This window comes from Ornithorhynchus anatinus, chromosome X3, assembly GCF_004115215.2.
Source record: "Ornithorhynchus anatinus isolate Pmale09 chromosome X3, mOrnAna1.pri.v4, whole genome shotgun sequence".
In the NCBI taxonomy this organism is placed as follows: Eukaryota; Metazoa; Chordata; class Mammalia; order Monotremata; family Ornithorhynchidae; genus Ornithorhynchus; species Ornithorhynchus anatinus.
The window spans coordinates 25,666,773-25,691,340 of NC_041751.1; the positions used below are offsets into that span (position 1 = coordinate 25,666,773).

At 44.0% G+C, this 24,568-nt stretch overlaps 1 protein-coding gene across 3 annotated transcripts in view; it reads left to right on the top strand.

Moving 5' to 3' along the window:
* EPB41L4A (erythrocyte membrane protein band 4.1 like 4A) overlaps positions 1–24,568 on the top strand; it is a 199,015-nt gene that overhangs the window by 71,396 nt on the left and 103,051 nt on the right. For all 3 annotated transcript variants that reach the window (XM_029053855.2, XM_029053856.2, XM_029053854.2), the window contains exons 2-3: positions 8,789–8,893; positions 22,191–22,242. In XM_029053855.2, the coding sequence (XP_028909688.1) occupies positions 8,789–8,893; positions 22,191–22,242 (157 nt within the window). The remainder of the gene's footprint in view (positions 1–8,788; positions 8,894–22,190; positions 22,243–24,568) is intronic.

Sequence of the window (24,568 nt, forward strand, 5' to 3'; positions counted from 1 at the left end):
CTCTACCTATCAAAATGGGCCTATTGATCAAAGGGAAGGGAACAGCCAATGAAAGAATGGATTAGAAAGCCAAACTTCATGGGGCCCACCATCCAGATTTCAAGTTCTGCCTTTCTTCATCTCTGCTTTCCTGCGTGTGTGTGTGTGTGCGTGTGTGTGTGTTGCAAAGACAAGATGAGCTTGTTTGGCTTTTCCATTTCCACTTTTTCTCCTAAACTTTCTCATCTAAGTAGAACAGGATAGTAAGTGGTCCAAGCTGGCAACAGAGATATGCTTGAGCTCAGGAAGGAGTGTGGCTTTCAAGGGACTCAAGTGCCCATGAATCAGGTTGATTCAGGCTGGCAGGTGGGCTTGGGTCTGCATCTGACCCAATGAAGCACTGTGCCACGACCCCACAATGACCACCACACTGGCCAACGGTCTGCCTGCTGAGAGCCCACAATCCCAATGGTGCTCCTGAGTACTTCCCAGATTGATCTGTGTTCTGGAATTCCTCTAGCTCTGCTCTTGACACAGCTCCACTAAACGTCTGCTCGCCCTGGACGCATCTCTCTTCCAGCCTGTAAGCTCCTCGGTGGCAGGGGTCGTGGCTACCTCCTCGATTATACCCTCCCAAGTGCTCAGTACCATGTTGGGCACAAGTAAACCTGAAGGAATCAACAGTCAAGGATCATGTCTCCCACTTTTGTTGGATTATACTTTCCCAAGTGCTGAGTACAGTCCTATGTGCACAATAAGTGCTCAATTTACTAAACAGCATGGTATAGTGGATAGAGCACGGGCCTGGGAGTCAGAAGGTCATGGGTTCTAATCCCGACTCCACTTGTCTGCTGTTTGATCTTGGGCAAGTCACTTAACTTCTCTGTGCCTCTATTTCCTCCTCTATAAAAAAAAAAATGGAGAATAAGAATGTGAGCCCAATGAGGAACAGGGTCCAACCTGGTCCAACCTGATTAACTGTATCTACCCCAGCACTTAGAACAGTGCTTGGCACATAGTAAATACTTAACAAGGACCATAATTATTAGAGAGAGGCTTGAATTTAGTTCTGGGGATGGTACATGGAGTTGTCTTTCAGATTTGAAGAGACTATAGCTGCTTGTAGTGGTATTTCCAATGTTGGATTTCTCCCTGTCCATTCTACCCTACCATCTCCTTTCCCCTGTCTGGCTGGAGCCAGCTTTGAGATGGTGAGAGCTAAGTGTTTGTCTTAACACAGCACATGGCAGGTGTGACTGTCTGCCTTCTAAGCTTACCAAGGTGGCCACCACTTGGATATTAACAAGATGGCGTCCAAACCAGACCTACCTAAGATGGCTGGTGTGCATGTGTGGTGGCCATCTTAGGTTTTACACTTCCACCCCCATTCTTCCCCTAATAGGCATCCGTCCTGCTGTTCAACCCTAACTCCAATTAAAATGTCAAAGGATGCTTCTGAAAGGTTTATTTAATTGTTGGTTTAGCTAAGCACCGGGGACCTATGGGAATGATAATTTTCCTCACTTCAGTCCCTATCCTTTCCCACCTCCTGGCAGCTGCCAGCATCCTAGAGCTGTTCTTCCCAGGGGCTTCTTCACACCCCAGAACCAGCCCTGGACTCTCTATCCCGAGCCCCACCATCTTCTACTACCTGTTCCCCCTCTGCCTGGATTTTGTTTTGACCCTCATACCGACACTGCCTCCGCAGACTTCTCCATGCCTGCACATTCATTCATTCATTCAACCATATTTATTGAGCGCTTACTGATCCCTGGGCCCTTCAATCCTCAACCTGCCACTCCTGCCACTTTCTACTACCTGTAGGTCCTTCACTTAACCCTTCTTCCCAAACCTCGTTCTCCCCATCACTAATGGCCCAGGGACCCGACTGCCGCTACCATAGCTTCGATTGCATCCACAATGGCAAGGGACTTCTTGCACATCCTTGATCCTCCCTGGGGTCTGAAGTCCCTACACCCCCCCGAGCCCTCCGTCCCCCAATTCTGTGCTCCACTGCTGCCGCCGCCACCTATCAGCTGACCCCTGTTTTGCCCCCGCCTCCCCACCCCAGCAGCGACTCCCAGTCCAGCTCCAACTTGGACTTTGGCCCCAGCCTGTCTGGCGGTTCTGGAGAAGTAGGGAGTATGGGGGGTCTGACTCCAGCGAGCTTGTGTGCTTGGCATGGTGTGATTAGTCACATGGGTGTGTGGCCAGTATCTAGAGGTCAGCTCTGAGCATGCATGGCTTTGGACTTGGGAAGGTTGTGTCATTTGATGGGGGAGGGAAAGGGGTCAACTTGAGAAGGTTGTGTTGTGTGTCACGTGGGGAAGCGGCACTTCTGACTCACTTTGGGCAAGTCACAACTTCTCTGTGCCTGTTATCTGTAAAATGGGAATTAAGACCGTGAGCCCCACATGAAACAACCTGATAACCTTGTATCTACCCCAGCGCTTAGAGCAGTGCTTGGAACATAGTAAGCGCTTAACAAATACCATCATTTATTCTGACCTAAGCTCTCCCCAACCCCTCAGAGAGATGCACATCCCTGGAAGCTTGATGGCATTTCCGTTTCAGTGGGGCAATGGAACTACTATAACCTGGGCATTTTAGGTTTTGATTTCTGTACATCTGCGGCATCTCTCACAGAGGCTTTATACTGCAGGCTCATTTTTTGTTATTTTGAGGCATGATAGATGTAGCTTCATAGCAAAGTGTGCACAGTCCAAATGAAACTCCTGCCAAACTGAAATCCCACAGAAACTCAAATCATTCAAAATAACACTCGAACGAGACCTGAACTGACATGACGGGGGTGTTATTGCCAGAGCAGGAGCTCAGATGCTGTTCAAGCTTTCAAACTCCTTTAGTTGCTCAAACTTGAAAGAATCAGTCTCCTTGAAGGTAACATATTCTCGAAGCCTGCCTGGAAGATTTGAGTGTTCATCACTTGTACAAGGTCCTTCGGCCAGAGGTTTTCTGCTCATTCAGCTCTCTCTGTAATATCTGCAATGAAATGATGCTTACTAGCTCTTCGGTCAGGAGGGAAAGTTGTATTTTTTTTTTAATAGAAGAGGGTCTCTTCTGGGGATCTGTGCCCAGGGGTCCAGCTTGAGGAGAAGAGACTGAATGTTATTTCAGTTTAAAAAAACAACAACAAAAAACTTCAGAGGAACTTCTGGAAGAAGTGCTAGAAGCAGGATAGGAAGATTATTGGGTTTAACTGTAAAAAAAACCCTCTACCTACAGCTCTCTCTTCCAGAATGGGCCCACTGGGGGATACAGGGGGAGGATACAGATCCCTAGTGCTATATTTCTGTTGCCCAGGGCATGTGGGGACACACCTCTAGGGATCAAAAGACATAATTCCTCTCTCCAAGGTCAGCAACTTTTCATATAGTTTCATTCAACGATATTTGAATGCCTAGTATGTGTGGACCGCTGTGCTAAGCACTTGGGGGGGAGAGGAGGAGGATGATGATGGAGCCTCCCATCATAAATGACTCATGAATTTTGGTACAGTCATGAAGACTTCAGGCCTGAGGATCTGTGTAAAGATGTTAATTATAATGCTAGTGGTTAGGGCAGTGCAATAAAAATAAAAGCCAGTCCTGCCCCTGAGTAGCTTATAATCTATTAGGACAGACAGGCAGAAATAAATTGCATAAATACAGTGGAGCAGGAGGAAAAGAATAGGTATAGTCTTATTGTTTGACACTGGGTGTTTTGTATTTCTTCTGGGAGGTGTTTCTGTGGCACCTTTTTCCAACGTTATCTGGAACGAGTAGCTCGGCCTCGTGGAAAGAGCACGGCCTGGGAGTCAGAGGACATGGGTTCTAATTCCAGTTCCGCCGCCAGTTTGCTGGGCAAGTCACGTAACTTCTCTGTGTCAGCTACCTCGTCTATAAAATGGAGATTGACTGTGAGCCCCATGTGGGCCATGGACTGTGTCCAATCTGATTAGCTTTAATCTACCTCAGTGCTTAATACAGTGCCTGGCACGTAGTAAGCACTTAACAAATACCATTAAAAAAAAGATAATGTTGGGAAAACAGGCTTAGCCACAGAAACACTCAGCGTCTATAGAAAAATACAGTTAAGAGGAAGTTTTTCCAGTCTGATCTAAGAACCTTCTGGATTGTGTGGGTGGAGTGGTAGTTGGTAGTCTATACAAGTGAGTGAATGATTGGGGGAGTGTATTGGCAAGGTGGTGCCACCGACTGGCTGAAGGAAAATGACTCTGAGATTAAAAGCTACTTGCAGCAAATCAATAAATATATTGTCAACACCTTGAAGCCACTCATGATTACCACAAAAGGGAGGCTTACAAAAACCAGCACATGACCTGAGGAACACGTGCCACTTGACTGAAGAGAGCCAGAGCTAAATTCTGATAGCTGCCAAACCAGGGAGTTTTACTCATCACTTTTACAAGCTATATGGCCCTGTACAACACTCACAGGGAGCGTATTGCTGAGAGACACAGATGGCTCCACCCTCATCGCAGATAGAAACGGCAGTAACATTTTCATGATCTTCTGATTTAGTCTTCCACTATCAAGGGCGAAGCGCATAGAGAACCAGCCTAAGGGTGAAGGTGTGGCCTTAGTTCCTTAGATGCCAACTTTTCACTTGGTATGTATTTGGGGGGTGCGGGGGCGTGGAGAGGGGCTTGGAGCCAAAGAATCTGAGGGTTGGGAGGGGACGGTCTTTTCAGCCCTGATTAGAAACTTGCAGTCCTCGTCAGAGACCCAAGATTTAAATAAATAAATAAACAAGGTTGGGAGTCCCACTCAAATTGCAATGAGGGCAATTGATCGATGATATTTATCATGCTACTTACTGTGCAGAGCAGCGTACGCAGCACTTGAGAGGATACAGTACCACAGAGTTAGTAATAATAATGTTAGACACCATCCGTGCACTCAAGAAGATTACCGTCTACGGGAGAGACAGACATTAAAATAAAAACCCCCTTGCCTCCATGGAGGTGGTACCTAGGCTTAACTTCAAATTTTGAGGAAGTCACTATCGCAGTTGAAGCCGTGAACACTGGTGAAACATCTGGACTTGGTACTAGTCCTAGAGAAAACTAAAAACAGTGTCCAACCTGATGATCTTGATTCTATTTAGTTGCCATTGTTTTTACGAGATGTTCTTCCCCTTGACGCTGTTTAGTGCCATTGTTCTTGTCTGTCCGTCTCCCCCGATTAGACTGTAAGCCCGTCAAACGGCAGGGACTGTCTCTATCTGTTGCCGACTTGTTCATCCCAAGCGCTTAGTACAGTGCTCTGCACATAGTAAGCGCTCAATAAATACTATTGAATGAATGAATGAATGAATCTTGTGTCTACTCCAGTGCTTAGTACAGTGCTTGGCTCACAGTATGTGCTTAGCAAGTACCAGATTATTATCATCTCTAGACTGTAAATTCATTGTGGGCGGGGAACCCATCTACTAACTCTGTTGGACTTTCCCACAGCTTAGTTCAGTGTTCTGCACACAGTAAGTGCTCAGTAAATACTGTCGATTGATGATCTCACTGGGTTTTTCATTTATCTAGTCAAGCAGTGTGGCTTAGTGAACAGAGCACAGGCCTGGGAGTCAGAGGACCTGGGTTCTAATCCTGGTTCCACCACTTGTCTGCTTTGTGACCTTGGGCAAGTCACTTTACTTCTCTGGGCCTCAATTACCTCATCTGTAAACTGGAGATTGAGACTGTAAGCCCCATGTGGGACATGGACTGTGCCCAACCTGGTGTCTACCCCAGCGCTTAGTTCAATGCCTGGCCCGTAGTGAGCGCTTAGCAAAGACCATAAAAACACACACACCCTGAGATGCACTGAAGAAGTGCCTCAGGGCTTCAAAGATTATATCATAGCATCATCTTCAAGAAGAAAAGTTGAGAGAGCTGACTGTGGAAATGACTGGGGTGTCTTATCACTTCCCATTGCCAGCAAGATTCTAGCCAAAATGATGCTAGGAAGCTTCTGAAGAACAGGATAAACTATGTGCTGCCTGAATTGTAATGGGCCTCAGACCAAAACCCAAATAGTAGACATGATCTTGGCATCAAAGCAGACCTATCGTGACCTAAGAGCCATTCCTGACATCAAAGGGCAAGACTGGATCTCCAGCCATCAGGTTCACCAGCTTGGAGGCAATGCTCACAGCCATAGATGTTCTCTGAGTGGGGCACGTGAGGAAAATGGGCAGTAGCAGGTGTTGCATGATGAACTGAATTGGGGTAAGGGAAGCAGGAAGGGCAGAACAAATGGCCTACAGGGAGTAAAGAACGGCCTCAAAGATCATAATGAAGCAAGACCCTGAGGATAGACAGATATGCCTGGGTTGAGCCAAGTGAGAGAGGGTTTGCTCTTTTTGAGCCTAGGCTTCAGGAACCAAAAGGCAGATTTTAAAGACAGCGGCAGCTGCTGCAAGCAGCAAATACATCAGCAAGGCAAAGGACAATCTTTCCATGTCCTCAGTATGGAATAGAATGCATCGTGTTTTCCGGTTACGCCCGCATTCCTGGATGGGCTCTCCCTTTCTTGGATGCCATTCGTGAGCATGAATGACAGGTGTGTTATATGAAAGAGATCAGGTCTTCTGACTTACGAACTGCCTAAACTGCCCAGTATTTTCCGTAAGCATGCAGTCGGTTTATTCTGCAGAAACAGCATCAGCTGGATTCTCTCTCTGGGGGGAGGGGTGGGGACAGGGGTTGGAAAGCACTGGAGAAATGCCTTAGGCATACCTCTTTGGGGAGCTGCTGGGAATTATAGGCCTAGTGAGCAAATGGATTTCCATGCATTGGTATCCATTCACCATGGTTGCTGGGAAACTAGCTTCTCCTGAGGAATCCCTGAAATGGAGGGGAGAGAGGGCCCCACTATAGCTTGAGCCTTCCCCACCCCCTGCCTGGAACTCACAGGGGTGAATATCTTCAACCCTGCTGTGTAAGGAGCATCACCAAGTTACACATTGGCTTGGGGCTTCCTGGGGATGGGGAAAGAAGTTCTTGCCTCTTCTTTTCCAAAAGGGGATCTTCCTCTTTTTTTGTTTGCTCCCTCCTTCTCTCTCCCTCTCCTCTCTTCTTCCTCCTGAAGGAGAGGAGAATGGAAATCAACATGAATATTCAAACATGCCTTCAGTCCCCTGAACTTCCACTTGAGTAAAGTTTGAAAGGATAAGCAATCAAATCAGGTAAACGTGGGGGTGGGAGGGTGTCAAATGTAAACAACTTCACTAAAGAGTCATCAGCTGGTATTTTCCTGTGCATTTAGTAGACAATAAACCCTGCTGATGTTTGCTAAGGAAGAGGATAGATCTTGAAAATGAGGGAGAAATTTTTTCTTTTTTCAAATCTCCATTTCTCGAGGCTTGTCAGTAGAGAAGCAGCGTGGCTTAGTGGAAGCAGCATGGTCCTGGGAATCAGAGGATGTGGGTTTTAATTCCGGCTCTGCCGCTTGTCTGCTGTGTGACTTTGGGCAAGCCACTTAACTTCTCTGTGCCTCAGTTACCTCATCTGTAAAATGGGGATTAAGATTGTGAGCCCCACGGGGGCAACCTAATTACCCTGTATCTACCCCAGTCCTTAGAACAATGTTTCACACATAGTAAGCACTTAACAAATACCACAATTATTATTATTATTATTATTACATGCATATGAGTTAATCCTCTAAAATCCTGAAGCAACTGAACAAAAATGAGAAGCAGCACAGTGATCCACACCCACTAAGCACTCAAATAAAATTGGTGATGATGATGATTGTTGCTATAGTAAGCATTTGTTATGTGTCAAACATTGTTCTAAGCATTGAGGTAGATAGTAGGTTAATAGGCTGGATGCAGTCCCTGTCCCACATGGGGCTCACAGTCTGAGGGAGAACAGGTATTGAATCCCCATTTTATAGATGAGGCAACTGAGGCACAGGGAAGTGAAGTGATTTACCCAAGGCCACACAGCAGGCAAGTGGCAGAGCTTGGCTTAGAACCCAGGTCCTCTGATTTCTAGGCCCGTGCTCTTTTCAGTAGGCCACACTGATTAATAGTGTGGAAAATTTTATTGAAAAAATAATTTCAGGTAGTAGAGACTCAAGAGAAGCCAAGTTTTTGTTTAACATTAGCAATCAGTTAATAGCTGTGCTTGACTTATCTTCATGTGAAATGGTTTGCTTTTTTTGTGTGAGAGAAGAACGGCAAATTCTTTCACAGGCTTTTCAGTCTGTTGAAACTAGCAGTACACTATGCACAGTAGTTACATGTAAAAATTCTTGAACGATTGCATTGTGTGCAGTGTAATAGTTGTTGTATAAGTTGAGTGGTGAAATATAATGCTGCCCAAATTTTATTTTATTTCTTAAAAATACCCTCTCTTTAAAGATTTATAAAGGAGAATAGCTTTTAAAAACTGGATACAAATGGATTTTGATGAATTCTATTCTCACAGGGTGGTTAGACATTCTTTGTGAATGAAAAAGAATTTAATAGAGCCACGAGGAGAATTTATCTCTAAAGCTGTTGGGTTAAAATTTAAAAAAGAGTGAGGTTGATTAACACTCATTTAAGGAACATGCCCATGAAAATAACCAAAATTTCAACATAATTTTTCCATACCATTTATTTCCAAATGCAAACAAGTCACATTTTTCTGATTGTAACTGTGGCCCTGATAAAATCCAACTACTTTATACCCATTAAATTGCCCCAGCTTTAGACAAAACTGAGCATGTGAGTGCTGCTGCCATGCCTAGTTGATGAAGACAAGTCATCTTTGTGAAAAGATTCTGTAAATTCTTTCCTGCAGAAGTCAACGAAAGGTTCTGTTGTCCTCGACTACGTATTCCGTCACATAAACCTAGTGGAGATAGATTACTTTGGACTGCGTTACTGTGACAGAAGCCATCAGACGGTGAGTAAGAGGCCTCACATTTTTTTTCCAGTTACGATCTTCACCCTGGTGCTGACTTTTCCTGACATACTTAATTTTGTTAAATATTCTGTAACTGAAAAATATCCTTCTAAATGTTGATCCAAGGAAAATCAATTTATCTCTGCAGAAACTTTGCATAGTCAGGGAGAGCCCAGGACAGGACTCAGTTTCTGGGTTAGAAGGATCTTTTAACTTCTTCGTTTCCCAATACCTTAAAATTATCTTTGCAAGGGAAAGATAAGCAGTGTTGCCTAGTGGATAGAGCATGGCCCTGGGAGTCGGAAGGCCCTGGGTTCTAACCCCAGCTCTGCCACTTGTTTGCTTTGTGACCTTGGACAAGTAATTTCTCCGTGCCTCAGTTACTTCATCTGTAAAACGGGGATTAAGATTTTGAACCCCATGTGGACATGGGCTGTATCCAGCCTGATTGGCCTGTGTCTGCCCCAGAGCTTAGTACCATTAGAAAAAAAAAGATAGAATGGGGGAGATGGAGTGGGTAATAGGTAAATAATGTTGGTATTTAAGTGCTTACTATGTGCAGAGCACTGTTCTAAGCGCTGGGGTAGATACAGGGTAATCAGGTTGTCCCACATGAGGCTCACAGTTAATCCCCATTTTACAGATGAGGTAACTGAGGCACAGAGAAGTTAAGTGACTTGCCCACAGTCACACAGCTGCCAAGTGGCAGAGCTGGGAGTCAAACCCATGACCTCTGACTCCGAAGCCCAGGCTCTTTCCACTGAGCCACGCTGCTTCTCTGTAAAGGCTTTTGAGATCCTTAGGAAGAAATTATCTGTATGGACTGAGTTGTATTACTGGAAAACCATTGAGGAGAGTAAAAGATGAACTCAGAAAAAATGATGTTTTCAGGTGGTTGTAAGAGTTTTAATTTTAAAATTGGGTTTATCATTAGTAAGGTAAGAGTTTCTATCCCTAAGATTTGTTGGAACTATATTGAGAAACTCACTGGACTTGTTATAGTGGATGTTGTGGTTCTGGGTGACTGGAAAAGCAGCCTCCTGTATGCTGTCAACAAGCTGAGGGGCCCAGGGAGGTGACGTTTACACAGGCGGGAAGGGAAGATCGCCCATGAAGGTGATGTGCTGCAGTCCTATTGCTTAAAAGGGTCCCAAGTTTGGGATTTGAAAATATAAAGAAGGAGTAGTGGCACCAAATTCTGTGCTTGTTCGTGTCAAAATGGGGCAAAACACTCCAGCCCTTCTTTCCCCCTTTAGGTTTCCCCAGATCCTGTTCGGTAGTTTAGATTGAGTTCCCTCTTCTGGGAAAAACCAACGGTAGGGTTCGGCCTCAATGGCAGTCGCAGCCACAAGAATGTGCTGGGTGGCAGCCGTTCCGCTCTGAGAACAGCCAGTCGAAAGGAATGTTATTGAGTGGCGATAACCTTTCCATTTACCTCTGACTAGTTCCAGAGCTTTGCCTCTTTGAGAGGATTCTTTCAGCAGGTGGGGGGTTGGAACATAAGGTGTCGGGTGGGTGAATGCTGAAAGGATTCATTTTCCTCCGTTTATTAAATCTCCTCTTTCCAGGGAGGAGGTTCAACTATATTCAAGGTCACATTCAAAATGCTTTTTCAGTAAACAAACTGAATTCCACCTGAACCTGCCCTTAGCCTACTCTTGAGTGTTTAAGTCAACTATTGCAGGGCTGGAAATCCCTACTGTTTGACTCCAGTCAAGGTTGCCCCAGATATCTTGCATGACACATTCATATTTTTGAAATAACATTTCTTCCAAGAGAGCAGAATTACAGTGCCCTGACCTTGTCTGAAATGTCAAACCTTGCTTAGAAGGCTCAACTATCTGGCTTGGTCCTTATTGCCATTTTTTAACTCTGCAAAGAAAATAAATAAAAAGTGAACTCCAACAAAGGTTGTTAGTTTTATAAAAGAAGTAATAAGCTTGGTGTTTATTAACTTTTTTTAAAAAAAGTTCTCATTAGGAGATATAATGTGCCACTTGACATTACTTGTTACAATTTGGAGTTTGTGGTTAGTTAATGCTTTTTAATGTAATACATAGAAGATACCAAAATGCGCGGTTAGGAGGGCTGTCAAGATGAGTTATTTTAACATGGTGAGCACTCTGATGGATGGATGTTGCCAAGAAGGAGTATGGCCAAGTGGATAGAGCACGGACCTGGAAGATAGAGGACCTGAGCTCTAACCCTGACTCTACCACTTGTCTGCTGTGTGACCTTGGGCAAGTCATTTAACTTCTTTGTGTCTGTTACCTCGTCTGTAAAATAGAAAAAAAATGGGGATTAAGATTGCGAGCCCCATGTGGGGACATTGTGTCCAACCTGATTAGTCTGTATCTACCTTGGCGCTTAGTTCAGTGCTTGGCACAGAATAGGCATTTAACATATTCCTTTTTTTTAAAAAAAAAAAAGCTGCATTCTGAATGTATTTTATCCCTGCACTTAGTACAGTGTTTTGTACATTGTAAGCATTTAATAAATATAGTAACAATAATAATATTGAAATTCAAATGGATTTTTTTTCATTTGCAAATCTAACAAATAATATTTTTTAAACACCTACTGGATTCACAGTACTGTACTCAGTGCTTGCAAGAGCATAGTAAGTAAAGCAAACCTACAATCTAATGGGGGATAAAGGCATCACAAATTAATTACAAAGAGTGGGAGCAGGAGAGAGAACAAAGCTACAGCTGAAAGTAGCAGGAGTCTGAAAAGATGAATGCATGAACAAATAACTGTCTAAATAGTGTATGTAAATTTGTGTATAAATGCACAGGATTTTTGTATCACCATAAGTGCTAGGAGGGGCTGTTGGATTGATGTAACCTATAGTCATCGAAATTAATTTGGGAAGGCCTCAATCAATCGATGGTATTTGAGTGCTTTCTGTGTGCAGACCACTGTACTAAGTGCTCGGGAGAGTACAGTACAGTTGGCAGACATGATCCCTGCCCTCAGTGTGCTTGCATTCTGATGGGAAGCTTACAATTTTACGATCTGGAAGAAATGGTGTTTTAGGGGGCCTTTGAAGTTGGGGAGAGCTATGGTCTTGCAGATTTGAAACCGAAAAGTTTGGCAGAACTTGGTATTTTTGAAATATAGATATTTCAAACTCTGGCAGCAAACTATTTTTAAAAAAGTGACAGCCCTCTGAAACACTATCGCCTACGTCTGTGGGAAAGATGAGAGTGGGGTGAAAGCAATATTACCACATGAATAACATGGGGAAAGATGTGAGCAAGGAGTTAGATTTGAGAGAATCGAAAGTACGACAGTAAGTGCAGCTGGAGATGAGTGAAGAGCAAGAGATGAGTGAAGAGCAAGAGGCAAGGAGTAACTGGTGAAGAGAAGTTAGGTGAAAAGAATAAAGCTGGCAGAGAGACTTGAAGCCGATGGTAATGAGTTTCTGCTTGAAGCAGAGGGGAACGGGATATACTGGAGAATTTTGAGGATTGGAGAGGCTCGGGTTGAATGCAATTTTAGAAGACTGCTCTGTGCAGTAGGGTGTAGAATGGATTGAAGAAGGGAGAGGATGGAGATGGGGAGACCAGAAAAGAGGTTGATAGCATCATCTAGTCACGACATGGTGAGAACCTGAATCAGGATGGTGGCTGCTGGCTGGAAAGGAGGCGGTCCCTGGGCCTGAAAGGGCGAGAGAGACTCAAACCATGGCGATGTATAGCCTCCACTCATTTTAGAAAGATGAGAAAACTTAAGTTGTGATTGGACTGTGGATGGCCTGGGCAACAACACCATGAAGTTCTTGGCAGTTCCGTCTACCGCCCGGCCTGTGGGACTCTGAGCCTTGTCCTTCATGTCGATTTTGTGTCAGCATCGTTTGAATCTTTCCCTATGTGCCTGTCACCAAACCAGCCTCCCTTTAGTTTAGATTATAAACCCCTTGAGGGCTAGGGGTGTGTCTACTTCTCACCTGTGTATTTTTCTCCAGGACTTAGTGTAATGCTTCACATCCACTAGGCACTTCTACTACTAAGGGGCAGATCTGAAGAAGCAGCATGGCTCAGTGGTAAGAGCATGGGCTTTGGAGTCAGAGGTCATGGGTTCGAATGCCAGCTCTGCCACTTGTCAGCTTTGTGACTTTGGGCAAGTCACTTAACTTCTCGGTGCCTCAGTTACCTCATCTGTAAAATGGGGATTAAGACTGTGAACCCCACGTGGGACAACCTGATTCCCGTGTGTCTACCCCAGCGCTTAGAACAGTGCTCGGCACATAGTAAGCGCTTAACAAATACCAACATTATTATTATTATTATCTGAGAAACATTGTGGAGGAAAAATCAGCAGGATTTAATGACAGACTGAATATGAGAATCCAAAAACAACAGGGAGTCAAAGAAGACATCAAGTTAGAAGGAATAGGTTTAGGAGGGAAGATGAAGTGTGCAGTTTTAGTCAAATTTGATTTAGGGTGCTAGTGAGACACCCATGTGGAGATGCCCTCGAGGTAAGAGGAAATGCAAAGTTACTATAAAATGGGAGAAAGGTTGGGGCTTGAGAGGTACATTTGGGAGTCATCTGGATTAAGGTAGTTGTTGAAGCCGTGGGAGTTAGTGAAGGGTGAGAAGATTAAGAACCCGGTGGGACACCCACAGAAAGGGGAGGAGAGATGGAAGAAGAGCCAGCAAATGAGCTAGATAAAGAATGGTCAGAGAGATTGGAGAATAGGTGAGCGTGACTACTATGTCAGCGAAGCCAAGACCGGATAGGGTTTCTATGAGAGGGAGAGGTTAAGTGTCAGATGTGGCTAAGAGATCAAGGAGGATTAGGACAGAGTGGAGCTCCTATTTTTGTCCTCATGGCTTTCAGGTAAAATGTTTGATTCCATAATTTCAGCTATGGGAGTGACAGGATCCAGAAAAAACCTAGAGACATATGAGGTGTTGACACATTTTTTTTAATGGAAGTTTTATTACAATGTATATTTGTCTCCCTGTGTTTTGGGGGGTTACCACATGCCTTACCTTGATTTTCTTTTACTGGTTTGTCTTTATTTGCCTCCTAATTTGGATCAAAGGGCAGCTGGATTGGCAGGAGATGCTTTATCACCAACTGAATCTTCTGTTTATCCTCCAGTAGTCCACTGGGCTTTTAGATTAATGAAACTTTAACCAAATATAACCCTTTTTGGCAGCAGTAGATAGGATAAAGGGAGGAAACGGGGTTAATTCGGTGCTTGAGTTACTAATGAATTCCTGATTAGTGGGGTCCAAGTTAATGAGAATTCACTTCATTCCCTTTACATTAAAGAAATAAATGGAATAAAGATGGAAAAAGAGCTGAGGTGGGTTTTTTTTCCTAACAGTTTCTCTAGGGAAACATGTTTCATGAAAATGCTCCATGACTTTTCCATTTGAATCACTCAGCAAAATTTACTGTGTGTCCCAGGTGTGTGGAACATGTTATAACTGTGGGTTATACAAAAAAAGAAGATTTGGTCTCTGCCCTCAAGGAGGCTTCCATTCTAAAGAAAGAGTTAGTAAAAAGCACAAATACATGCCTATAAGTGTAAATGACACAGAAATGTAGAGTTCCATTCATTCATTTGGTCGTATTTATTGAGTGTTTACTGAATGCTGATGCAGTCATCCAGGCAGCAGAGGATGAGTGATTGTATTATTAACATGGTAGCAGTTTGGATGGAGAGGAAAGGGCAGGTTTTATCAATGGAGTGATGGATTGAATATGTGGGTTGAATGAGAGAGAGGAGGCAAGGATAACACCAAGGTTATAGGCTTATGAGACAGGAAAGATGGTGGTGCCATCTACAGTGATGAGAAAGTTGGGGGGGTGGCGGGGCAGCGTTTGGGTGGGAAGCTACAGCCATGAATAATAATAATAATGTTGGTATTTGTTAAGCGCTTACTATGTGCCGAGCACTGTTCTAAGCGCTGGGGTAGACATAGGGGAATCGGGTTGTCCCACGTGGGGCTCACAGTCTTAATCCCCATTTTACAGATGAGGGAACTGAGGCACAGAGAAGTTAAGTGACTTGCCCACAGTCACACAGCCGACAAGTGGCAGAGCTGGGATTCGAACTCATGAGCCCTGACTCCAAAGCCCGTGCTCTTTCCTCTGAGCCACGCTGCTTCTCATGAAGAAATTCCCACTTACAATTGAAGAGAAGAGAGACTGTTAAAGGACCAAGAGTGCTCACTTAAGTGAGTTGGAGTTAGCTGAGATTAATCTGGGGAGGCTCTTGGGAGAAAGTGAGTTTTGAGAAGAGTTTTGAAGAAGAGTATGAAAGTAGATTTGACAGGGAGAAAGCAGTTGGGTATTTTTAGGCAGGATGAGGTGAGAGGGTAAAGAGTGCATGGGCTGCTCTGGCTGCTTTATCCCAAGTCTGGCACCCCCTCTGGAGCTTCTCTGAGCTGTACTTTAACAAGAGTTTAAAACAGTGAATTGAACCCAAAGGGTTCTCAATGAGTAGTATTACTGCTATTTTATTTGAGACCCCCACGTCTTCTTATATCATCTTATTTATGTTTTGTGGCAGTATTGCAGGTTAACTTTTTTTTAAAAAAAAAAGAAAGAACTTTGCATATACATAAACTAATACCAAAGTAGGCAAGTTGCTATAGTCTACACACCCTCACCCCCCGCCCCACACTCCATACATGCCACCTTGTAAGAACACACACCCCTTTTAATATTCATCCATGCCCTAACTCAGTTTACTGCATTATCACTGTCTCCACTTTGCTATATGACCTTGAGCAAGTCACTGCACTTCTCTGTTCTTCAGTTACCTGACCTGTAAAATGCAGATTAAGACTGTGAGCCCAACGCAGAACAGGGACTGTGTCATTCATTCATTCAGTCATATTTATTGAGACAGAAGGAGGAGATGATGGGTAGCAGGACTACATGTGAGCTCGAGTGCCACCCTGCCCCATCTGACATTGTATGCACTTGGCAGCCATTTTAGCAAATCTGGTAGAATGTCACCTAAAAATGTCCCAAAAGGTGGTGGCCATCTTGATAGGGTCAGGAGAATGAAGTAATCCTATTAGTGGTATTTAGTGAGTGCTTACTGTGTGCAGTGCACTGTATTAAGCACTTGGGCCATACAATGCAATAGAGTTGGTAGGCGATTTTTGTCCAGAAGGAGCGCAGTTGCCATCTTAAGTGTCTGTGGCTTGAGTCAAGTGACTCTGTGCTACAGCAACTCAATCAATGGTATTTACTGAGTGCTTTCTATGTGCAGACCACTGTACTAAGCCCTTGGGAGAATACAGCACAGCAGGATCCCCTCCCCACAGTACCCTTGACCCTAAAGCCTCTGCATCATTCCGGCCCTGGACTGTTGGTGGTGACTTGGAAGTTCTTTCCTTCAAAGATGTAGTCCAGCAGGCATATGCTGTCTCTATGTTAACAAGAATAAGACCTTCAGACTACATGCCGAACATTACATTCAGACAACAAGAACCATCAAGTGCATGAAAATTGACAGGATCAAAAATTCAAGTTAATTTGTCAATTCTAAATGTGGAGGAATCAGACCAGCGCCCTTCTGGTTAGGGGAGAATTCAGGCATCAGTTAAATGATTCTTGGCCCCCGTGAGATTGTCTAATGCTTGAGGATCAGATGGGATGATTTGGGTCATTGGTTATTAGATTTATCATGATATGGTCATATGTCTAGCCATAAAGTGGAAAAATCCCATAAATATATGAAAGTTTCTGTGAATTCACCTTATAGGATTTTTCTGTCTCCACCCCCCCCATCCCCCCAGTTTTTTGCCCACTGTGGCTAGCTATGTTTCAGATCATTTTGCCTGAGATGGGCAAGGTAAACAAGGAAGCACATGGTCTATTTTTGGGGGGGTGGGAGGTGGGGCTACCAGTAAGATTGGAAGGGATATAGAAGTCTTAGGTGGGTGGTACCAAGGGTATTTCTACCTTGATCTGGAATTTGCCCAGGGAGTCCAGAATCTATTCTAAATATTCTGGCCGCCATCTAGGAGACCTCAGGGAAAGTCTGGTATGTGGTAATACAGTAGCAACAGTCCAGTCATGCTTATCACCATTGCCAAATTTTCAGACGTTCCAGGCCGAACAAGCGAGTTGGGTGGCAGAGACTAGAGCCCCACGTTGGCCTGGCTCCTGGAAATAAGCCTCAAATTCAGGTTGGGGCAGGTTGGTCTATGCCTCCCCTGTTTTAGATGCTCCTGCATGGCAGGGGAGGGCGACATACAGCCAGTGCAAGCAAGCTTGGTAATCCCCAGGGATCTTCTGGGCCTTTAAATCTCTGCAATCCTCAGGGAAGCCCGTGCATGAAATGCCAGTCATGCAAGTGCCTCCCCACTCCCTTCACTTATGTTGGTCAATAAATACCTAAACCTTAATTTACTTCCCTGGTCTCTCTTTCTTTTTTCACCATTATAAGAGCAGTTGTAGTTAAGGAATCTCCATAAGAGCTGTTATCATGAGAACAATTCAATCAGGGATGCCTGGATTTCATATGTATTTAATTCATCTATTGTGCACCACCCTAGTGAAAAACAAACAATCCAATGCTAAGGCTGTGGATACCAAAACTTGCTCAATCCCTGCCATTTTATATTTTATTATAACAGCATTTATGCACTTACTGTGTGTCAAGCACTGTTGTAAGCGCTAGGGTAGATATGTTAATTAGGGTATGCACATGGGGCTCACAGTCTAAGTGGGAGGGAGAACAGATATAATATCTTGATTTTGAGGATAAGGAAACTAAGACACAGAGAAGTTAAGTGACTTGCCCAAGGTCACAAAGCAGGGATTAGAACCCAGGTCCTCTGACTCCCTGGCCCGTGCTCTTTCCACTAGGCCATGCTGTTCCTCACTATGAGGCGTGCTTGCTTCCTCCCTTCTCTAGCACTCTGGAATATTCTTAGATGGGAATTGGCAGTGCAGTGGAGATACGGGAAAAAGAATATACTGAGGTGGGTTTCCCCAGAGCCTCAAGGTCACTGAGAATCCCCTATGGATAGAGGAGTCCTGTGTATGCTTACAAAAACAGTGCTAATAAAGAAATGGAAGTTCTGAAGCTCCTTAAATCCTAACACAAACTCTAGCGATGGAATATCCTGTTGCAACAACTAACGGAATTGAACAGGAGGAATCAAGAAATATTTTGATTAGTGCCAGCTTAACTCACTGGCTCCTCATCAGGAACAGGGAATAAAGTATCCAGAAGTCACATGAGGCACTTGGGGTTAAAGACACAATCCCGGTAGTTAGTAAATCTGGGAGACATCACCCTTCCTGCTTCACAGTTGAGAAAAAAAAATGATCAAAAAGGTGCCATGTTGGGTCTCTTGTTGATAGTGCCGACTGATAAATAGTAGTAGTAGTAGTAAGGAATTCAATGGGGCAGGGAACCTATCTGCTAATTCTGTTGTATTGTACTCTCCCAAGTGCTTAATAACAGTGCTCCGCACGTAGTAAGTGCTCAGTCAATACAGTTGATTGATTGGGCAACCACTAAGGGCAATGTGCTATACTAAATGTTTAAGAAAGTACAAAAGAAGTGCAAGACATATCCCCTGACCACAAGGAGTTCGTATTCTAACGGTGAGACAGCCATAAAATGTTTACAAATAGGGTAATTGAAATTAATAGATTGACTGTACAATTGATTATGCATACATACCTAAGTGCTGAGGGAGGAAATGAACATGTAGATGCCAGAGGTGGCTGATGGGTTGCTGTGACTCAGGGTAGTGAGAATCAGGGAAGGCTTATTGGAGGAGGTGGGTTTTTAAGGGGGGTTTAAATTTGGGAAGAACTGTGTCCTGGCAGATTAGGGTGGGAAGAGATTTTCAGGATGGAGGAATAGCTTGAGTGAGGGGCAGAAATTGGAGAGTCAAGAGTAGGGTTTGGTTCAAAGGAAGGGCTGGGGAGGAACAAAGAGTGGGAGCTAGGTAGTTGCCAGTGAAGAGGGCTGATGTGTAGGATGGGAAGAGTTGGTGGAGAAGGTTGAGGCTGATTGGGAGGGGCACTTAACAAATACCACATATATTATTATAATTATTGTGGTTTCCTTTCTCCTCCCTGAATATACACTTCCTAGACTTTTACATCACTGTGAACAACACCACTGTCCTCCCTGTCTTACAAGCCTTTAACCTTGGCATCGTCCTTGACTCATCTCTCTCATTTAAACCACATTTTCATTTTGTCACAAAATCCTGTCAGTTCTACCTTCACAACATATCTAGAATCTGCCCCATCCTCTCCATCCAAACTGCTAGTATGCTGGTCCAAGCATTACTCTGATCCCACTTTCACTACTTCATCAGCTTCATCACTAACCTCCCTGCCTCCTGTCTTGTCCCACTCAAGTCCATCCACTCTGCTGCCTAGATCATTTTTTTAAAAAAAGCCTTTCATTCCACGTCTCCCGACTCATTAGAAACCGCCAATGGTTGCTCCTCTGTCTCCGCATCAAACAGAAATTCCATACTATCACCTTTAAGGCACTCAATCAGGGAACTCTCTCCCTCCTACCTTATATTGCTAATCTACTATAATCCAGCCGACTCACTTCACTCAGACCACCAGTCTTTCTGTCTTCAAAGCCTTATTAAAATCACATCTGCTCCAAGAGGCCTGATCTAAGCCCTGATTTTCCCCTATTCACCCTCCCTTCAGTGTCACCTATGCGCTTGTGTCTTGACACCTTAAGCACACTTTGATAATCAGCCCATCCTCACCCCCACAGCATTTACCTACACACATTTCTACTCTGCCATTTCCCAATCAATCAATGGTATTTATTGAGCACTTATTGTATGCAGAGCACAGCACTAATCACTTGGAAGAGTACAATATAACAGAGTTGGCAGACATGTTCCCTACCCACAATGATCTAACAGTCTAGAGGGGGAGACAGACATTAATATAATTTATAATATATAATTTAAAGATATATGGTCCACTCTGGTCCTCAGTGTCAAAGGCAGCTGAGAGGTCAGAGAGATGTAGGAAAGAGTAGAGCTTTCTAGACTTGGCAATAAGGAGTTCATCGGTTACTTTTGGAAAGTGCAGTCTCGGTGGAGTGAAGAGGAAGGCCTGATTGTAGTGGGTCAAGGAGAGAGTTGAGGGAGAGGAGATGAGAGCAGTGGAGATATAGACAATCTGTACCAGGAGTTTGGATGGGAATGGCTTGATCACTGTGAGGACTTTGGATTGAGGGAAGGCTTTTTTTTCAAAATGTTTGAAAGCAGAAGGGAAGGAGCCATTAGAGAGTGAGAAGTTGAAAATAGTGAAAGAGCAGAGGAGAGTTGGAGTCAGTGTTTTGGGGAAGTCAAGGGGGATAGGACCAGAGACATAGGTAGAGAGGATAAATTTGGAGCAAGTGGGAGACCCCCCAACTTGAGATACTTCTGGGAAGTTGGGGACTGGGGACTTCAGGAGGTAGTTGAAAGTTTGGAAAAGTGAGTGGGGCTTAAGGACACGGGAAGGATGAACAGTAGAGCTGTCAAGTAGAAAGCAGCTGTGAATTGTAGCAGGGTAGGGTGAATTTGTAATGGGAGAATTCCGCCTGGTGTGTGGATTTCTGCCAGCTGCATTCACCTGCAAGGGGGAAGGAATGGAGGAAGCGGTTTGTAGGTGTGATCCGGGACTTGGGGGTGGTGAGATCGAAGAGACCAGAGTTGAGGGCTGGTATTTGTGCATCTAAACAGGGGAGGGTTGAGGGGCCAGTCCAAGAGATTTGTGATGGACTGAGGTAGGTGAAGTGAGTTAAAAGTCTGGGGATTGTGGTAGTGGGTGAGGACTGAATATGAGGGGCAGGTGGCAGGTTAGAAGGTGGTGGTTAGAAGGGGCCTAGTCAATATTGGTGAGATTGGAGACGAGGCATTGCTTCAGGATGACTAGGTAATAATGACGATAGTATTTGTTAAGCGCTTACTATGTGCCAAGCACTGTTGTAAGTTCCGAGGGAGATACAGGTTATCAGGTTGTCCCAGATGGGGCTCACAGCCTTAATCCCCATTTTACAGATGAGGTAACTGAGGCACAGAGAAGTTAAGGGAAGGCACAGAGAAGTTAAGTGACTTGCCCAAAGTCCCACAGCTGACAAGTGGCGGCCTTGTGTACGTCTAGGTCTAGTGTACATCCCTGCCGGTGGGTGGCTGAGGTGAGGTGAAGTATGAGGTAGCAGAGTTGAGTAGAGTAAGGAAGTGGATGACTGGTGGGTGGAGGGGTCCAGTGGGTTTATCGACATGGAGGTTGAAGTCTCCAACTATCAGAGTAGGAGATGGGAGTGGAAGTAGGAAGTCAAGAAGATCATCAAAATCAGCAAGAAAGTCAGAGGAAGGACTGGGAAGGTGGTAGATAACAGCAACTACTCAGGTAGAGAGTGGTAAAGACTGACAGTGTGATATTCACAATAAGGGAAGGAGAGAGAAGGAAGTGGTGAGAGAGCACCACACAGGACACCTAGTCAAGAATTTCCATTATGTTGGAGCAGGAAAATGAAGCAAACATCTTTTATTAGAAGGATGGGAGCAAGGTGCTAATGATGCTAATGGGGAAAGTGCTAAGAACATAGTGAGGGCTCGAAAAGGGGTTTTTTTATGGTATTTTTCAAGTGCTTACTATGTGCCAGGCACTGTACTAAGTGCTGGGTAGATTCAAGCTTATCAGGTTGGACACAATCTCTGTCCCACATGGATGCACAGTCTTAATCCCCATTTAACAGATGAGGTAACTGAGGCACAAAGAAATTAAGTGACTTGCCCAAGGTCACCCAGCCGACACATGGCAGGTCCAGGATTAGAACCCAGGTCCTTCTGAATTCTAGGCCCGTGCTTAATCCACTAGGTCATGCTGCTTCTCTTGGTTCCTTGGCAAGGGATCTCAGCAGGACCTAAAGCCAGGCACCCAACAGGTGACCGTTTTGCATCTCTCTCCAGTTAGAGATGCTGGATTAGGAGATATCAGAGACGTTTTTACAACGGTAGAGCTCAACACCTGAGGCCTGACACAATTACTCAAAGAAAACAAGTACCTTACTTTCTCTAATTGAAAACCCCCATTAGCCCCCCAGATGTCAGGACTAATAGTAGGAGGAAAGGACTTGAACCCTAAGCTGCAGTGTTCTAAAGCTGAAGACATTTTGGCAGCTACATCCCAGGCATTGTGGTTTCATTCATAAATGAATTTAAATGAATCCCTTAGCCCGCAGGTGTCATTTGAAAGAAATTCTCTTTTAGTTATCGTATGTCAAGTGATTAATTCTTATAACTCTCTCTTACCTCCTCAACAGTATTGGCTGGATCCTTCAAAGACCCTCGCAGAACATAAGGAACTCATAAATAGTACGTACCTAGTTTTAAATTGTTTTGGCAACTATTTGAAAATGACTTGCAGCTGAAATGTCGTGTGTTTCACTCAGGCCTGAGTCTGGACAGGTGAAGGAGGTAGGAGATCAGAGCCATAGGCTGAATATGTTGGGTTCTTTCCCTGGATAAAGTATTTTGGTTTTTATTCCTCTTCTATTTTTTTTATGGCTCTCACCATGACTTCTGGGTCCCATTCCCGACTTGATGTTCTATCCCCAGTCAGAGATCCAAGTAGACAAAAGAATGTGGTGAGGCCCTGGGGGTGGAGTAGGAGGTGGAGATGATGATCAGGCTGCTTGAAAAGCTAGAGCCATGAGGGAAAGTAGCAATATCTGACACCTAGATGCGACTCCTGGCATTTGTGTTTGCTCATAGTGTTTCCTTTTATGAGCCAGATTTTCCTAAGGAGAAGTACAATTTGGAAGTAACCAGGCACCCAATGCCTTCAGGCCAATAAGATTTCATTCAGTGCTCAGAAAAAATAATTTCTGAACTCAGCGAGTCAGTGCAGCTCCCCAAAGTATCCGTCTCACTCCCAGGTTTAAGCTCTTGGGGAAGCTACCGATATTCAATTAAATTTTACATGGGACTCCTAGGAGGAAGGAGCCGATTTTTTTTCCCTCTTCATTTATCCAGATGGATGGTCTGTTCTGACCTAATTCAGTTCGTCCCTTCATTTTGTCCGGCAATTAACCAGTGAATTTGAGCTGGGTTAATAGGCAGTCTGGTTAATCAAGGGCCTCTTCTGAGATTGGTCTCCAGAAAGGCAAAATGTTGAATTTGAAGGCCAGAGCTCATGCAATTACTGAGCAGAGAAGTACAGGCACAGAATAATATCTAGAAATTATTGAATGGAGAAGCATCTTCCAATAGGCTTAAGTAAATGAAGGAAATTCTGCATAAACAAGAGGTCAGCTAAATTTAGGTAAGACCTGGAGAGCTGGACATCTCCAAATAGATTTAACTTCTTAAAATCCCAATTAATGCTCTGCACAAGTGTATAATAAATTTGGATTCTACTACTGTATAATATCAAATTTCACCTAATTGTTAATCGGAACAGTAAAAATGTTTCCAAAACTCTTACTTTTCATAAGTTTTTAAGTTTTTAAAAAGTAAATTGAAACCATTTAGCAAGTTGATGAAGAAACTGGTGTTACTTAAAATTATATATAATGCCAGATGTATAAAATGCATAGGAGACATTAAAAATTCCTGTTTTTCCCCAGGGACTGAAATACCATGACAAAAATGACATCGTGAAGTAAAAGCTTCCCCTATTTTTTTCCTTAGATTTTGAGATCATTGATACTGAGGTAGAATATCACAGAAAAGGAAAAGTTAGAAAAATATTATTCCAAGTTACAACCAAATGGAGTATGCAAGCCAAATATTTTGAAAGTTTTGTGTCATGTTTTTATCTGGAAATTAGAAAAATGACTTCTGATTTTTTTTTCATCCACGTGATTAGCCAAAAGGCCTTTAGGTAGATTCGGAGAAAACCTTAGCCAGTCACAAGATTTAGGTTGTTGATTTCTCACCTGTCTCTGAGCAGATGGATAGGGCTGTTTATCTATGCGGGCCTGGTAATATCTGTTTAAATCTTTGTGTGACTTTTCCATAGCCAGTATCCCCTAAATGCTCTGATTCTGGTTGTTCTTTGAGGGGAAATTAGGGAATGCCCAGTTTCTGGCAGTTGCATATTTGGCCTTCATGAGAAAATATGAGTTTAGCCTCCCTTGATGGTTCATGAAAGGCAGTGTTGGCTGGCTGCCCAGCAGGATGACATGAGCATTTCAAGGCAACAATAGCCCAGTAATTCCTTGGGTCAGCGCCTGAACTTTGAACCAGAAGGCTTGGGCATCTGGGTAAACCCTGAAGGCAAAAAGGAGACCCTCTTAGACATAGCCTCTGGAGTACAATTCCCCTTTGAATCGTTTTTGACTGCCCACTCTTCTTGAGCAGTCACAAAAGTGGTTTTATTTAAGAACAGAGGGTCTACCAGTGTGGTAGGCTAAAACCCCTTCAAGGAAGTTTATTTCAGTTAAATGACCCTAATGGGTGCTTGGGGTGTTTTTCAGCCCTCTCCTTTGTTAACTAGGTGGAGGCTGTTAGGTTTAGGGACTATAATGCAGTTTATCAGGTCCCATAGTAATAAAATCTAGATCAGGACCTCTCTCCCTGGGCCCCTTCTGGGCTGAAGGGATCAGCTGGGGTGTTAGGAGTAATGGGCCATAGATTTGATCTTAGGAGACTGAGGGGCAGCACAGCCCCAGTTGTTCCATAGCTCAAAAGTCTGAGT